Genomic DNA, 16,579 nt, shown 5'->3' on the forward strand with positions numbered 1-16,579 from the left:
CCACAAAATGCCCATTTCCCCGCCTATAACCATGCCCCTTTTTGCCTGAGTACATTAGAAGTTAGGTGCACTGAATTACAGAATACACTTGGGGAGTTGTGCGCATAAATTCTAATTATTGCCAATTAGTACTCATTTTGCTTGTTTAGTGCTATCAACGCTAATTAACTTGATAAGATAATTAAGTTACGCACGGTATTATAGAATCCGCTTGGATTTCGGTGCAGATCTCTAGATGTGCTATACAGAATCTGAGGGTAAATGCTGAGACACCCATAGGAATATAATGGGTGTCTCAACGTTTAGCACCAGCTGATTTTTAGCACAAGGTACAAGTGCTAGCAGTTGACCTCCTAAATATAAAAGATATGATTAAATATGGACAATAAGCCCCTAATTGAACACACAATTTATAGAACAGGGTAAGTTATGAGCATAACTTAGGGGTCCTTTTACTAAGCCGTGCAAGCGTCTACGCGCAGCCAATGTGCGCCAAAATGGAGTTACCGCCTGACTACCGCGTGGCTCTTGTGGTAATTTTATTTTTGGTGTACGTCCGATACCCGTGTCTGAAAAATATTTTTATTTTAGGATGCGTGTAATGGATTGCACCAAGTGGCATTTGATGCGCGTAAATCATTACCGCCCCGATTCTTTACCGCTAGGTCAATGGCTGGCGGTAAGGTCTTAGACCCGAAATGGACGTGTGGCAATTTTGATTTTGTCGCACGTCCATTTTTGGGGAAAAAAGGGCCTTTTTCACAGGTGTGCTGAAAAATGGATTGGCGCGCACCCAAAACCCGCGCCTACACTACCACAAGCCATTTTTCAGCACACCTTTGTAAAAGGACCCCTTAATTAGCTAATGAGCTGCTACTTGGCATTATTTTTTTATTTATTACATTTGTACCCCACGCTTTCCCGCTCATCGTAGGCTCAATGCGGCTTACATAGTAACAAGAGAATACAATCTGTAGTATCAGAATCAACAAGGAGGTATGTGACAAGACAAATGAACAAGGAGTAAATGGGATAGAAGAGGTGTGAGAGAAAGGATAGGGATAGGTAAGGAGGTGGGGCGATAAAGGAGAAGTTGGGAAGAGCATCGAGGGTAAGAAGGTTGGTAGGAGATATTTTCTGATATTTCCAATTACTGGATATAGTATTAATTGGCACTAATTGTCAGTAATTATCAGTTATGCATGTAATTGACCATAGTCAGTATTCTATAATTTCAGATTGCACAACTGCAATGGGACATAGACCTAGGAGAGGCATGGTCAGGTCAGGGGCGTGCCTAGCATACATTATAGAATACTTATAGTTTATGTGTCTATCTGCCTATAGCTAGGGGCGGAGCTAAAGGCAGAGCCGATAGCTAGGCACAAGCATTTACACCAGCCATTTTGTTTTTTGGTATGCACCCCATATCCATGACCTCTTTGACCTATCTTGTATTTTAGAAATCAAAATAATGGGCCCTGTATTTGGAAGAAAAAAAGAACAATTTTTGCCAGTTACATTTGTGCTTGTTTGTAGAGGTTTTCCACAATTTCTAGGTATTACTCTAATCTGAATTTAACTGGAGTTCTGATTGCAATATGTAACAATAACTACGCTATACTACCAGCTGCTGCCAACTGTTCCTCTCATACAATATGATGGATTTTCCATATTGACATTTCTAGGAGATAAGCATAGCATGCAAATTATTACAACATCCTCCTAGCAGAGTGGATGGACTAAAGTTTTTCTTATTATCTCTCTACTGCTATGCTTCTGGGTTGAAATATTTCGAGCACCTAGAAACACCCAGCTGAGGCTGCCTTTTCAATGAAACACAAAGCTTAAGATATCAAGGACAGCCTTGCTTTCTAAATCTCACATTCCCCAGGAACTTAAAACTGAAGACAGTAGAATCCCAAAGATAGTGCAGAATATAAAATTTGAAAATAAATAAATAAATATGAAATGAAGACTGCAAGGATTTTGACACGTCAGAAAATGCGTGCGGGATTGTGAGCTAGGGTCACTCCAATGCTAAGAATTAGCATCTCAACAGTGTGATTAATCCTCATGAATCTGATATGATTAGCACAAATTTGGGGGATTAACTAGACCTTCCATATGTCAACATTATATTTTATAATTTCATACAAACGTCCTCACATGCTGCATGGTGTGGCACCGGTTGTGAAATAGTGTGGAGGAGTTGCTCAGTGGATAGAGCCAGGAAAGCAAGGGATCATACCTATGCCATTGATGTGTTTGTGACTTGGATAAGTATTGCTTTCTTTATTGCCCCAGGCACTTAGGGACCCTTTTACAAAGATATACCAAAAAGTGGCCTGCGGTAGTGTGGGCGGTAATCATCCAGCATGCGCCAACTGCTGATTACCACCACGAACGCCCCCGCAGTAGAAAATAGAAAATTATTTTCTACCGTAGGTTTTTGGCATGTAACAAACTCGGAATTGTCACCAGGCATGTGTGGTGGCAAGGCGGTAATGTCGATTTGACGCCTGTTTCACGCGCATTGGTCCTTAAGCACCTTTGCAAAAGGGCCCTTTAGTTCCTCATTTACTAAGCTATGTTTAACATGTTAATGTGTGTAAATATCATTTAGTGCACATTAAATAATACAAGCCTCATTTTCTCAACAGGGTCTCTTTACTAGCTATGCACGTAGAGGTGAATTTTATATACGGCACCTACAAAATTGGCACCACAAATACAGAAGCAAAATACTCTGCACAAACATCCAAGACAACGAAACAGAGCAGAGATAGCCCAGGGAAGGAGAAATCTCAAGTTCACAAGTGACATTTATTGGTAAATGACCCGACATGGCCAAATTGTAAGGGGTCAAATACATTACCAAACACATAGAAAAAAAAAGTGCATACTGCCTGATTTCTGTGGTCTCCAGCAGCATTCTATGCCCAGATTATCCTGTTTATTCTTGTGCCTATGAAGAATTGTACGTTTGGTAATGTATTTGACCCATGACGAAGGCATAAGTGCCAAAACTTGGCTATGTTGGGTCATTTACCAATAAACTTCACTTGTGAACTTGAGATTTCTCCTTCCCTGGGCTATCTCTGCTCTGTTTTGTTGACCTACAAAATTGGCGCAAAAAAGGCGCTATTCTATAAGCTGCATTTCAAGTTAGGCATGGTTTATACAATACATGTACATAAGTAATGCCATACTGGGAAAAGACCAAAGGCCCATTGAGCCCAGCATCCTGTCCCCAACGCGGCCAATCCAGGTCAAGGGCACCTGGCAAGCTACCCGAACGTACAAACATTTTATACAAGTTATTCTCGAAATTGTGGATTTTCCCAAGTCCATTTAGTAGCGGTCTATGTGCAGGGGTCACATGTAAATTTAGGTGCTGCCATTTATACCAACAAAAAATGTGGTGCAAATGCCAGTTGCCTAAATTTAGATGTGTTGCCCCAATTGCACACCTAACTCAAAACCACACCTGTTACCATCCCGAAACAACCATGACCCTCCTATTCCCGTGCCATCTTTCTTGAGCCATGTGTACAATTCAGGTGTGGATCCCGTATCTAAATTCATGCACGTAAATATTTAATTAAATCTGATTAGTGCCAATAATTGCTTGTTAAAAAGTTAATTATTGGCACCAATTGGCTCATTACTCAATTAAGTTGCATACGCAAATTGAGCACATGCCCAAATTTTCACATGCAATTTTTGGTGACTTTTATAGAATTAGGAGGTTATAGAGTAATTTTGTAATTGTGTGCCCACATTTATACACACTTCCCCTGTTACATCCTCGTCAGTCAGGGTTTCGAACTGGTCACAGTTGTGAAACAATTCTTAACATCCTCATCAGCGATATCCATTCCACAGTTGATAAAGGTGATATTATTATTCTTGTTTGCTTGGACCATACAGCAGCCTTTGACACCGCCAATCATGAGTTGCTTCAGATGATATTTTAATAGTGTTTTATACTGACTCCCTTCAGCCTAATTTGACTAGACTCAATACTGCTTTGGAAACCATATCTTCACGGTTAACAGAAAATGAACTTATTCTTAACCCTTCAAAAATGCTTGCTGCAAACCACGTGCATGTTCTATTGCACCTATGATTAATGGTCAGCCAATTCAGTTGGTCCCTTCCTTTAATTATCTTGGGATAATTTTGGACAAAGAACTGACTTTTAAGGAACAGATGGTATCTTTGGTTTCAACTTCCTTCTATTACCTTCATCAGTTCCATATTGTTCAGCTTTCTCTTGATAATTCCTCTCAACAAACATTTTTGTACGCTCTTACAACTTCTTGTTTAGATTATTGTACTTCCGTTTATTCAGGGTTACCTAATTATTCTCTACGCTGGCTTCAAACAGTGCAAAATACGTCTCTTCGAATTCTTACATGAACTATGCGGTTTGATCATATTACATCTCTTTTTATTTTTTATCATTGGCTTTCTATTATCTATCGCATACAATTTAAGATCTTAATCCTCACATTTAGGTAGTCCTTCTTGTCTTGCTGCCCTCCCTATGCTCCACTTAGATTCCTTTGATCCTTTAATGATAACCGACTAGAGATCCCCATCGCCAAGGAATGCTGTGTTGGAATCAACTAGAAATACTGCATTCTATTGCACTGTTTCATCACTTTGGAATGCCCTCCTGCCATATGTTAATTTAAAAATGTTTTACACTAAGTTTCATACAGCCTTGAAATCATATCTATTTCAGACGGCTTTTGGTCTGGAGATATCAGACAGTGGTGAGACACCACGGATTCACTGTCGCCCAATATGCTGATTATATTTTTATCTTGTGTTGTTATTTATATTATTTATTCCTAATACTTGTTGTATGAGCGGTTTCTTTCCTGTTTTAAAAATATGGCATTCCTTTCTAGTTTTCTTTTAATATTAATTTTTCTTTGTGATGTAAACCGCCCTGTGATGTTTTTGCAGGAAGGGCTGTATATTACAACTTGATTAACAAGCTCTTAACTAGCAATAATTGGGTGCTAACAAAGTTACTTGGCTTTGATTGGAACCTGTGTGCACATCTAGCTGTGCACTATTTTATCAGGATTGGCGCCTAACTTTTCTAGCATATATGTGAAAAGAGGGCATGGCCAGGAGCATGTTGGAGGAATACCGCAAAAGCGGAGGACCGTATGCCACTACATCAATAAATACCAAAGGAAGGAGTAGTGTGCTCAGCAGAGCTCTTCCGTAAAGAAACAGCAGTGTGAAGAATATAATGGAAACAATCTTTATTCTTCAGGACCTGACACAGCACTGTGTTTCAGCAAAATGCCTACGTCAGGGGTCTGTGCTCAAAATCACTGAACGATATATAACACAATGTAATCATTGGAAAACAATCTTGATAAAGACGTGATCCAGGAGTAGTCAGAGTGTGAACGCGCAATACAATATACCCAATATACCCAGGGGCATATCGGGGCATTCCCAAAAGTTGTGGATGGAATTAAGATTTCACATGAGTGTCAGGGATTTATTTATTTATTTAAGGCTAGCCCTGTGAGGGATTGAAGCCAAAACGACAATAAAATGGTGCTACCTCTCTGATAAGCATTGTCTTGATAATACTACTGGAGATGTTTACTGAACTACTGAAAATGTTTACTGATTGTTCTGGCACAATCTGTATACAGCTGAGGTGGGCTGAGGGAGGAGCCAGAATTTATCCAGGCATAGGAGCCAACGTTTTTGGGTGCTGGGCGTACTTGAGCACCACCAGTATTGAGGAAACTCTTTGACTGTGTCCAGGGACAGGTAATTGTTACTGGGTTTAGCACCCCAATCATTTTGAAAAGTTGGCTCCTATGTATATTCATTTGGCTCCTGATATGCAGTGCCAATACCCGTTAAAACTATCAAGGCAGGTTAGGACACTGAGGGGAGAAGTTGTCAATAGGGACCACACTTGAGATGTGTTATTTTACCACCAAATTGTGCTATTTTAACAATGAGACCTAGATACTAAAACTGGGGTTAGCAGTAAAATAACCCATCTTAAAGGGTGCAGTATTCAGCACTTATGGGGCACCGCATACAGACAGGATGGACTTTTTATGTGATCATATTTATGCAGCTAACATGGTGGTTAAGTGCTGAATCTCGGCTCTTCAGCAGCCAAGTGCTGACTTTGCTCCCGAAACACCCCTAAAACAGCTGGTTTCAGGATAGGTGCTAACCGGACACTTTCAATGGAACTAACCGGTTAAGTGCTACCAAAAATGACTGGTTAGTCCCAAACAATTGAATTAACTGTCCTGGAGCCATTTCTGGCCCATTAAGTCACTTTGACTATAGACCTGGCCAATTTTATGGCTGTGGTAGAAATGGCCTTAGCACGTAGGAAAGACCTGTATAAGCGAGTGCTAAGACCAATTTCTACCGCAGCTTAGTAAAAGGACTCCTAAGATAGTGAAGGTGAACTCAGATGTGGATTTTCAGGCAACTGAAAGAGGAAATGAACCACAAATTAGAAACACTGTATGCAATCAATCTCCTGGCATTCACTTTGGCTGTCCTGTTGGAAAACCTGTTTGGAGCACACCAGGAATGGTCTTTGTCATCTGTTTCATTTTCATGCTTAAAGAACATACAGTACACAACAAAATATTTATAGCTAGCCATTTCTTCAAACAGTGGCTATATTTAGGTAAAAGTTTTAGATAATGCTCATGTGATGCGGCATCTCATCGCTATTCTCCAGGGTAATTGAACTGGTCGGCTCCTGGCAAATATTAGAAACATGCACAGTGCCCTGCTCTCCCCAACCCCCCACTCCCCAAAAAAGACTCAGTTTCATATTTTCTGAATTTTTCCTGATTTTTGTGTCTGTGTGAAATTTCTTTTCACACATTGCATGCAGGGTATGAACACTAAACCTTTTTTATATGTGTACTGCTTGAATGCAATTAATATGTAGGTGTACATGGATACAAATGATTGGCACACACAAAAATATTTTGGCACTCAAAGGAACTGGATGTGCGCTAATATATGAAGACCCATAGCAGGTACAGCCGAGATGCCTTGCTACTTATTGAACATGCGCATAACGTGCACTGAATCCTCATCAATGGATAAAATTTTGTTAAAGATCAATAGCGTATATGTAGCAGGTCATAATTAGGGCCAACTAAAATATATCAAATTCCACCCTTGTATTGCTTTATATCTTAATTCTTTTCCCCGATATGGCTAAAACTCCCCAATAATTTTGTTGCAGAAGCGACAGGAAGGTCATTCTTGCGCAATTTCCCAGAAAGAAGAGGGAGGTTTCAGCAGCCACACCGAAGGGAAGGCAGCAATTTTCCTTTCATGGCAGCTAAGTTAAGATGCTGTATGGTACCACTACAGAAGCTTAGTGGAGATTGGGTGGCAAGACTGGCAATTGGGAAGCAAAGCTAGTGCTGGGCAGACTTCTACAATCTGTACCCTGAAAATGGCAAGGACAAATCAAGGCCAGGCATACATATAAAGAATGAGTTTATCTTGTTGGGCAGACTGGATGGACCGTACAGGTCTTTATCTGCCGTCATCTACTATGTTACCATCGGGCTCATTTTCGAAAGAGAAGGACGCCCATCTTTCGACACAAATCAGAAGAAGGGCGTCCTTCTCACAGGGGTGTCCAAATCTGTATAATCGAAAGCCGATTTTGGATGTCCACAACTGCTTTCCATCGCAGGGAGGGCCAAAGTTCAAGGGGGCGTGTCGGAGGCGTAGCGAAGGAAGGACTTGGGCGTGCCTAACACATGGACATCCTCGACCCATAATGGAAAAAAAGGGCGTCCCTGATGAGCACTTGGAAGACTTTACTTGGTCCTGTTTTTCTTATGACCAAGCCACAAAAAGGTGGCTGAACTAACTAGATGACCGCCGAAGAGAATCGGGGATGACCTCCCCTTACTCCCCAGTGGTCACTAACCCCCTCCCACCCTCAAAAAACATCTTTAAAAATATTTTTTGCCAACCTCTATGCCAGCCTCAGATGTCATACTCAGCTCCATCATCGCAGTATGCAGGTCCCTGGAGCAGTTTTAGTTGGTGCAGTGCACTTCAGGCAGGCGGACCCAGGTCCATCCCCCTCCCTACGTGTTATGTTTGTGGAGGAAACAGCAAGCCCTCAAAAACACACCAGAAACCCACTGTACCCACATCTAGGTGTCCCCTTCACCCGTAAGGGCTATGGTAGTGCTGTACAGTTGGGGGTAGTGGGTTTTAGGAGGGGTTTGGGGGGGGCTCAGCAGACAAGGTAAGGGAGCTATGTTCCTGGGAGCATTTGATGAAGTCCACTGCAGTGCCCCCTAGGGTGCCCAGTTGGTGTCCTGGCATGTTAGGGGGACCAGTGCACTACAAATGCTGGCCCTTCCCATGACCAAAGGGCTTGTATTTGGTAGTTTCTGAGATGGGCGTCCTTGGTTTCCATTATCGCCGAAAATCAGAAACAACCAAGTCTAGGGACGACCATCTCTAAGGACGACCTAAATTTCAAGATTTGGGCATCCCTGACCGTATTATTGAAACGAAAGATGGATGTCCATCTTGTTTCGATAATACGGGTTTCCCCGCCACTCCATCGGGATGTTTTGCGAGGATGTCCTCAACAAAACTTGGACGTCCCTTTCGATTATGCCCCTCCATGTTACTACCACGCTGTGTCTATTGTTGCTGAACATTTCAGAGGAATGTAGTACTTAATGCTCACCTGAAGGGCAATTCTGTAATTGGGCTCCTGTATTTATGTGCCACTTGAGTGTGTAAATGTACAGAATACCGTGACCTTGGGCAAGTCACTTAACACTCCATTGCCCCAGGTGCAAAACCTTAGATTGTGAGCCCCGTAGAGACATAGAAAATACCTGTATATAGGGGAAGATTCTATATATAGCGTCTAAAATTCAATTATAGAATATGTTTAGTTCATATGTCAGTGCCTAAAACTATGCGCATTGATTTATACCAAAGAAAACGTGGCGTAAATCCCTGCACATAGATTTATGCACACTGGGCCATAATCTATAGCTATGTACTCATAAAATGCCCATTTCCCACCTATAACCATGCCCCTTTTTGCCTGTGCGCATTAGAAGTTCAGCGCACTTTGTTACAGAATACACTTAGCGAGTTGTATGCATAAATTCTAATCAGTGCCAATTACTGTTCATTATTGCTTGTTAAGTGCTGTTATAAGTGCTCATTAGCTTGTTAAGTTACACACCTTGTTATAGAATCCGCTTGGATTCTGGCGCGGATCTCTAGGCACGCTATATAGTATCTGGGAAATAATGCACTGCGTACATTTAGTAGTGCTATAGAAATGATTAATAGCAGTAGTAGTAGACTTTCATAGGTAAGTGCACTTTCACATGTAAATGACAGAAGGGTGACAAGTGCTATTCTGTACAGGCACATGTAAGTGGCAGACCCCCAAATTCTATAAACTGGGTGCACAATTTTACACTTACCCACAAATTCTAGAAATGGCACTAAAATTATATGCACAAATTTGAGCACACAATTTGTGTGTGCAATTGAGTAATGAGCTAATTAGTGCCAATAACTGGGTACTAAGAATCAATTATGGGTGCTAATTTGCAACCACTTGAATTTACGTGCTTATCATCCTAGGCTCTATTCTATAAAGATGAGTACGTAAATTATTTTGTACAACTGAAAAGGGGGCGTGAGCATGGGCAGGTCAGAGGCATTCACTTAAGATGTGCGCAGTATTATAGAATGCGTGAGGTCTGCACCTAATTTAGGTTTGAGAATTTACACCAGGTTTCATGGATCCCAGTGCTAAGCACTATTCTATAAACAGTGCCCAACTCGGAATGCTGATTTTAGAATAGTGCTCAGTATTCATTATTTGCAGCATCCAAATTTGAGCACTATTTACTGAATCCAGCCCATATCCTCAGAGTCTATATATGGCGCTTTGAGTTGCATGCACACATTTGGATGCATGTATAATTTGCATGTGCAACTTAATTGATTAACAAGCCAATCAGTGCTGATAATTGGGAATAACAAGTAATTACTGGTGCTAATTGGCAATAATTAGAATTTTAATGCTTTACTTTATAGGCATTTTCTATAAAGAGGTGCGTGTGAATTCTAGTACATGGATCAGAAAAGGAGGAGTGGCCAAGGGAAGGGCATGGGCGGGTCTGAGGCAGGAATTAGCAGGATCTGCGCCTGATTTACACATGAGGATTTACAACAGGTTTTCATTGGTGTAAATGGTCGCACCTAAATGTAGCCACGGGTCCTGGTGCTAAGCGCTGTTCTATAAACTGGGTCTAACTATTAAGCATGGTTTATAGAATAGCAGTAAGTGCAATTTTTTTGGTGCTGATTTTTTAGACCCCATTTATAGAATCTACTTCTTAGTGTGGAAAGTTGTGCATGCAAGTTATAAAATAGCATCATTTACACACATAGCTTAATTTAATAATTAGCTGCTAATTGGCACTAATAACCAATTACTGGCTATAATTGGTGCTAATTGGACTAATTAGCAGTGATGTCTTGTAACTGCCCTTAGTCGGGATTCTATAAATTGTGGCCTGCACACAACTGCGAGGGGGCGTGGATCTGGGAGAGGTATGGGTCATGGGTGTGCCTAACATTTATGCAGGCAGGTTATACATTATGCGCCTAATTGACAGGAGTTGGGCACAAGTGTTTGCACCAGCCTTTGAGCTACAGTAAATGATCATGCCTAAAGTTAGACGGGAAACTTAGGACTTATGCTACTATTCTATAATGCCAATTGCATGCATAATTGCCATAACAGAATCTGCATTTACCCCAGGATTCTACATAGTGCACCTAGAGATCCGCACCGAAAGCTAATCAGCGTTGTTAACTGAACCTAACAAGCAATGAGAACTAATTGGTAATAATTAGAATTTACGCGCACAACTCCCTGAGCGTATTCTGTAATGCAGGGCGCCTAAATTTTAATGCGTGCAGTTCAAAAGGGGCATGGCTATGGATGTGGAAATGGGCATTTCACGAGTGTTCCAAAATTTACACAGATAGTTACAGAATATGGTCCAGTGAGCCTAAATCTATGTGCAGGGATTTACGCCATGTTTTCATTGGTGTAAATAGATGCTTGTAGTTTTAGGCACTGGGTTATCAATTAAGCATATTCTATATAATACACCTAAATCTAGGTGCGCTTATAGAATATGCTTAGGCAGAAGTGCTTTCTGTGCGGAATTTTTAGGCACCATATATAGAATCTCCTACTTAGCGTGCAGCATCCTAGCGCCTAACTTTAAGTGACCTTTTGAGAATTACCTCCATAGCACATAAATATAAGGGAGGCATTCATATAGGCGGAGCATGGGAGGGGCATGAGTGAGGCTGCCAGTTACATGTGCCCTTGCAACATTTACATGAGAGTGGTTGTGCCAGGTCTGTGGTTGGTGTAACTATGGATGCATACATGTACTGCACGCCGATGCCAACATATGATGCTGTTATAAACTGAGCTTTCATCATGCAACATCAGGGCGCCTAAAAGGAGGCACTCACTTAAAGAATTTACTTTATTAGGATTTTTTTTTTAACTCCTATTTGAAGGAATTCACTCAAGGCGGTGTACAGTAAGAATAAGTCAAACATAAAGAATAGACAATTACAGCAGTAAAAATATTACAATAACAATACCAAGTATGGCATAGCATACTACACAATACACAATAAAATATTTTAATAGACAGCATAGGATATAAGCAAAGATGAAATATATAGATAGATAAGAGTAACAGGAGTAAGAAAATGAGGGGACTAATTTAAAGAAAGTTGCAAATGAAGACAGAAAGGTGCTTGAACATTATCTTAGCTAGGGTAGGAGTGGATAAACATGTCCAGCTCTAATATGTGTGAATTGCCCCCATAATCTATATCCTTTGTTCTTTATTTCTTTGCCTATTTTTTTATTTATTTTTGCAGCAAACCCCCCAAATGTTTCCACTGAGCCAAGTATCAGAAAGCAGCAATTTACAAGCAAAATATGTTAACGTGCATAGATAAGTATTCTCTCTCTTCTAATTCCTGTATCACTTTTAAAATATTAATTTAACATCCTTTCTTCCATGCCTTAATTTTATAGCACTAATTTAGCTTGTAGAATTGAGTTCATAACAGGCAGAACTACTGTGTAGTCCATTACAATCTTTGGCAAGGCAAAGAAACAGGGTGCTAAAAGCAGCTTGAGATTAATTGAGTCTCATAGTCAATGCATTGCCTCTGGATTAAAATTCTCAATATTTTCAGGTATTATGAAATCTACATTTAAATGCCTACCATTTTGTCCTTTGTGTACAGTCATTGCACATGACAGCAAAAAAAGCAGACAGCAAAGCTCGGCAGCAACCAGAGTTGGTGCTGGGGCCGCTTGATAACAGTGATCATAAAATGATCAGATTTGATATTAGATTTGAAGTATACATAGGAAATCATATACGTTAGCGTTTAACTTTAACAAAGGAGACTTGATAAAATGAGAAGAACGGTGAAAAAAAAACCTTACAGGAGCTGCTGCGAGGGTCAAAAAATTACATCAGGCGTGGATACTGTTCAAAAACACCAACCTGGAAGCCCAGGCAAAATATATTCCGCGTATTAGAAAAGGAGGACGGAAGACCAAACGACAGCTGGCATGTTTAAAAAGTGAGGTGAAGAAAGCTATTACAAAATCCTTCAGAAAATGGAAGAATGAACTGACTGAAAAAAATAAGAAACAGCATAAGGAATGTCAAGTTAAATGCAAAGCTCTGATAAGGAAGGCTAAGAGGGACTTTGAAAAAAAGATTGTGTTGGAGGCAAAAACACATAGTAAAAATTTTTTAGGTATATTAAAAGCAGGAAGCTAGCAAAAGAACTGGTTGGACCGCTAGATGACTGAGGGGTAAAAGGGGCGATCAGGGAAGACAAAGCCATAGCAGAGAGATTAAATGAATTCTTCGGTCTTCACTGAGGAATATTTGAGAGAGATACCAGTGCCAGAAATGGTATTCGAAGCTGACGAGTCGGAGAAACTGAATGAATTCTCTATAAACCTGGAGGATGTAATGGTGCAGTTCTACAAATTGAAGAGTAGCAAATCTCCTGGACCGGATGGTATTCATCCCAGTGTACTGATAGAACTGAAAAATGAACTTGCTATTGTTAGTAATATGTAATTTATCCTTAAAATGGAGCGTGGTACCAGAAGATTGGAGGGTGGCCAATGTAACGTCGATTTTTAAAAAAGGTTCCAGAGGAGATCCGGGAAATTATAGACTGGTGAGTCTGACGTCAGTGCTGGGCAAAATGGTAGAGACTATTATAAAGAACAAAATTATAGAGCATATTCAAAAGCATGGATTAATGAGACAAAGCCAACATGGATTTAGTGAAGGGAAATCTTGCCTCACCAATCTATTACATTTCTTTGAAGGGGTGAAAAAACATGTGGATAAAGGTGAGCCGGTTGATATTGTGTATCTGGATTTTCAGAAGGCATTAGACAAAGTACTTCATGAAAGACTCCAGAGGAAATTGGGGAGTCATGAGATAGAAGGTACTGTTCTATTGTGGATTAAAAACTGGTTAAAATATAGACAACAAAGAGTAGTGTTAAATGGTCAGTATTCTCAATGGAGAAGAGTAGTTAGTGGGGTTCCCAGGGGTCTGTTCTGGGACCACTGCTTTTTAACATATTTATAAATGACCCGGAGATGGAAGTAACTAGTGAGGTAATTAAATTTGCTGACAACACAAAGTTATTCAAAGTTGTTACATCGCAGGAGGATTGTGAAAAATTATAAGAGGACCTTATGAGACTGGGCGTCTAAATGGCAGATGACGTTTAATGCATGTGGGAAACAGGAACCCGAATTATAGCTACGTCATGCAAGTTTCCAAAAAAGGGATCTAGGTGTCGTCATTCATGATACATTGAAACCTTCTGCTCAGTATGCTGCTGCGGCTAAGAAAGCAAATAGAATGTTAGGTATTATTAGGAAAGGAATGGAAAACAAAAATGAGGAAGTTATAATGCCTTTGTATCACTCCATGGTGTGAGGGCACCTTGAAAATACTGTGTTCAAATCTGGTCGCCGCATCTCAAAAAAGATATAGTGGAATTAGAAAAGGTGCAGAGGGCTGTTCAGCTTGGAGAAAAGGCGACTGAGGGGAGATATGATAGAGGTCTATAAAATAATGAGCGAAGTTGAATGGGTAGATGTGAAGCATCTGCTAACGCTTTCCAAAAACACTAGGACTAGGAGGCATGCAATGAAGCTACAAAGTAGTAAATTTAAAATGAATCATAGAAAATTTTTCTTCACTCAATGTGTAATTAAACTCTGGAATTCATTGCCAGAGAATGGGGTAAAGGTGGTTAGCTTAGCAGCATTTAAAAAAGGTTTGGACAGCTTCCTAAAGGAAAAGTCCATAGACCATTATTAAATTGCACTTGGGGAAAATCCACTATTTCTGGGATAAGCAGTATAAAATGTTTTGTACTTTTTTGGGATCATGCCAGGTATTTGTGACCTGGATTGGCCACAGGATGCTGGGCTTGATGGACGTTTGGTCTGTCCCAGTATGGCAATACTTATGTACTTAGAGTTATGTACATTGAAAGCCCTGTGCCAGAAATATCCCTGCTGGCTCTCATCACATTTGGGCCCTGTTGTTAACTACTTACACTCACCAAATCCTGTTGTCATTACAACAATGATGAACTGAGCCATAACAGTTACAAATACACTCTGCAGAAACAAGACAACACACTTATTCTTGAGACAGATAATCAGGGCAGGTAGGAGAAAGAAGAATTTCAATAATATTTAACCATTTTTTCTGACCTCATGTGCAACTTTCTTTAAATCAATCACCTTACTTTCTAACTCTTCCTACTTTCTTACCTATCTATATGCTACATCTTTGCTTTACCCTTCACTACCAATTATAATGTTCTAGTACATATTGTGTTGTCATTACAAGTAGTATACCATGCCATACTTTATATTGTTTTTGAATATTTTTACTGCTGTAATTGACTATTGCTCATGTTTGATCTATTCTTACTGTACACCGCCTTGAGTGAATTCCTTCAAAAAGGCCGTAAATAAATCCTAATAATAATAATAATGTCTTTGTTTAAAGTAGGTCTTTCCAGAAACAGTTGGGAGGGAATAGGATGGCTATCCCCTGAAATAGCCCCTTGGATCTATGGTTTCTATTTCTTCTGATATACTATGGCCCTTATTTTGGAAGACTCATTCACAGTTTGCAGATGCAAATGTCATGGAAACACTATCCACGTGTAATATGACCAAAACCGAGCTTTTCATTTCCCCCCCCAAACCCACCTCCCCGCTCCCCCCGTTTTCTATTTCTGTTGATGGCTCTCTCATTCTCCCTGTTTCCTCAGCTCGAAACCTTGGGGTCATCTTTGACTCTTCTCTCTCCTTCTCTGCTCATATCCAGCAGATTGCCAAGACCTGTTGTTTCTTTCTTTACAACATCCGTAAAATCCGCCCCTTTCTTTCCGAGCACTCTACCAAAACCCTCATCCACACCCTTGTCACTTCTTGTTTAGACTACTGCAATCTGCTTCTTGCTGGCCTCCCACTTAGTCACCTCTCCCCCCTCCAGTCAGTTCAAAACTCTGCTGCCCGTCTCGTCTTCCGCCAGGGTCGCTTTACTCATACTACCCCTCTCCTCAAGACCCTTCACTGGCTCCCTATCTGTTTTCGCATCCTGTTCAAACTTCTTCTACTAACCTATAAATGTACTCACTCTGTTGCTCCCCAGTATCTCTCCACACTCGTCCTTCCCTACATCCCTTCCCGTGCACTCTGCTCCATGGATAAATCCTTCTTATCTGTTCCCTTCTCCACTACTGCCAACTCCAGACTTCGCGCCTTCTGTCTCGCTGCACACTACGCCTGGAATAAACTTCCTGAGCCCCTACGTCTTGCCCCATCCTTGGCCACCTTTAAATCTAGACTGAAAGCCCACATCTTTAACATTGCTTTTGACTCGTAACCACTTGTAACCACTCGCCTCCACCTACCCTCCTCTCTTCCTTCCCATTCACATTAATTGATTTGATTTGCTTACTTTATTTATTTTTTTGTTTATTAGATTGTAAGCTCTTTGAGCAGGGACTGTCTTTCTTCTATGTTTGTACAGCGCTGCGTACGCCTTGTAGTGCTATAGAAATGCTAAATAGTAGTAGTAGTAGTAGTAGTAGTAGTAAATGCCAGTTTTAGAAAGAGCTGAATTTACATGTGATTATCCATAATACATAGAAATTGCAAGGGGGTGTGTTGAGGGCAAAATCTATATATGCAGTTCCTCATTTTGGAAAGAAAATGCATGTGTATGACCCAATAATTCTATGTGGAGATTTATAGCTTCTCCCTTGCATGTATAGGTATTTTAAAAGTGCTCATTTTGACAAGCTTTAAAAAAAAAAGTAAAAGGGATGTATCCTCCTTAATCCTCCATT

The 16,579-nt window shown here is 40.5% G+C and overlaps 1 protein-coding gene across 3 annotated transcripts in view; it reads right to left on the reverse strand.

Annotated features, from left to right (window-relative positions):
- Positions 1 to 16,579, reverse strand: part of NTNG1 (netrin G1) — a 484,639-nt gene that overhangs the window by 25,605 nt on the left and 442,455 nt on the right. Inside the window, exon 8 of one of the 3 annotated variants that reach the window (XM_030206224.1) lies at positions 4,106 to 4,117. The exons of the other annotated variants lie outside the window; for them this stretch is intronic. Within the exon in view, the coding sequence (XP_030062084.1) occupies positions 4,106 to 4,117 (12 nt within the window). The remainder of the gene's footprint in view (positions 1 to 4,105; positions 4,118 to 16,579) is intronic. 3 annotated transcript variants of the gene reach the window in all.

This window comes from Microcaecilia unicolor, chromosome 6 (assembly GCF_901765095.1).
Source record: "Microcaecilia unicolor chromosome 6, aMicUni1.1, whole genome shotgun sequence".
NCBI lineage: Eukaryota > Metazoa > Chordata > Amphibia > Gymnophiona > Siphonopidae > Microcaecilia > Microcaecilia unicolor.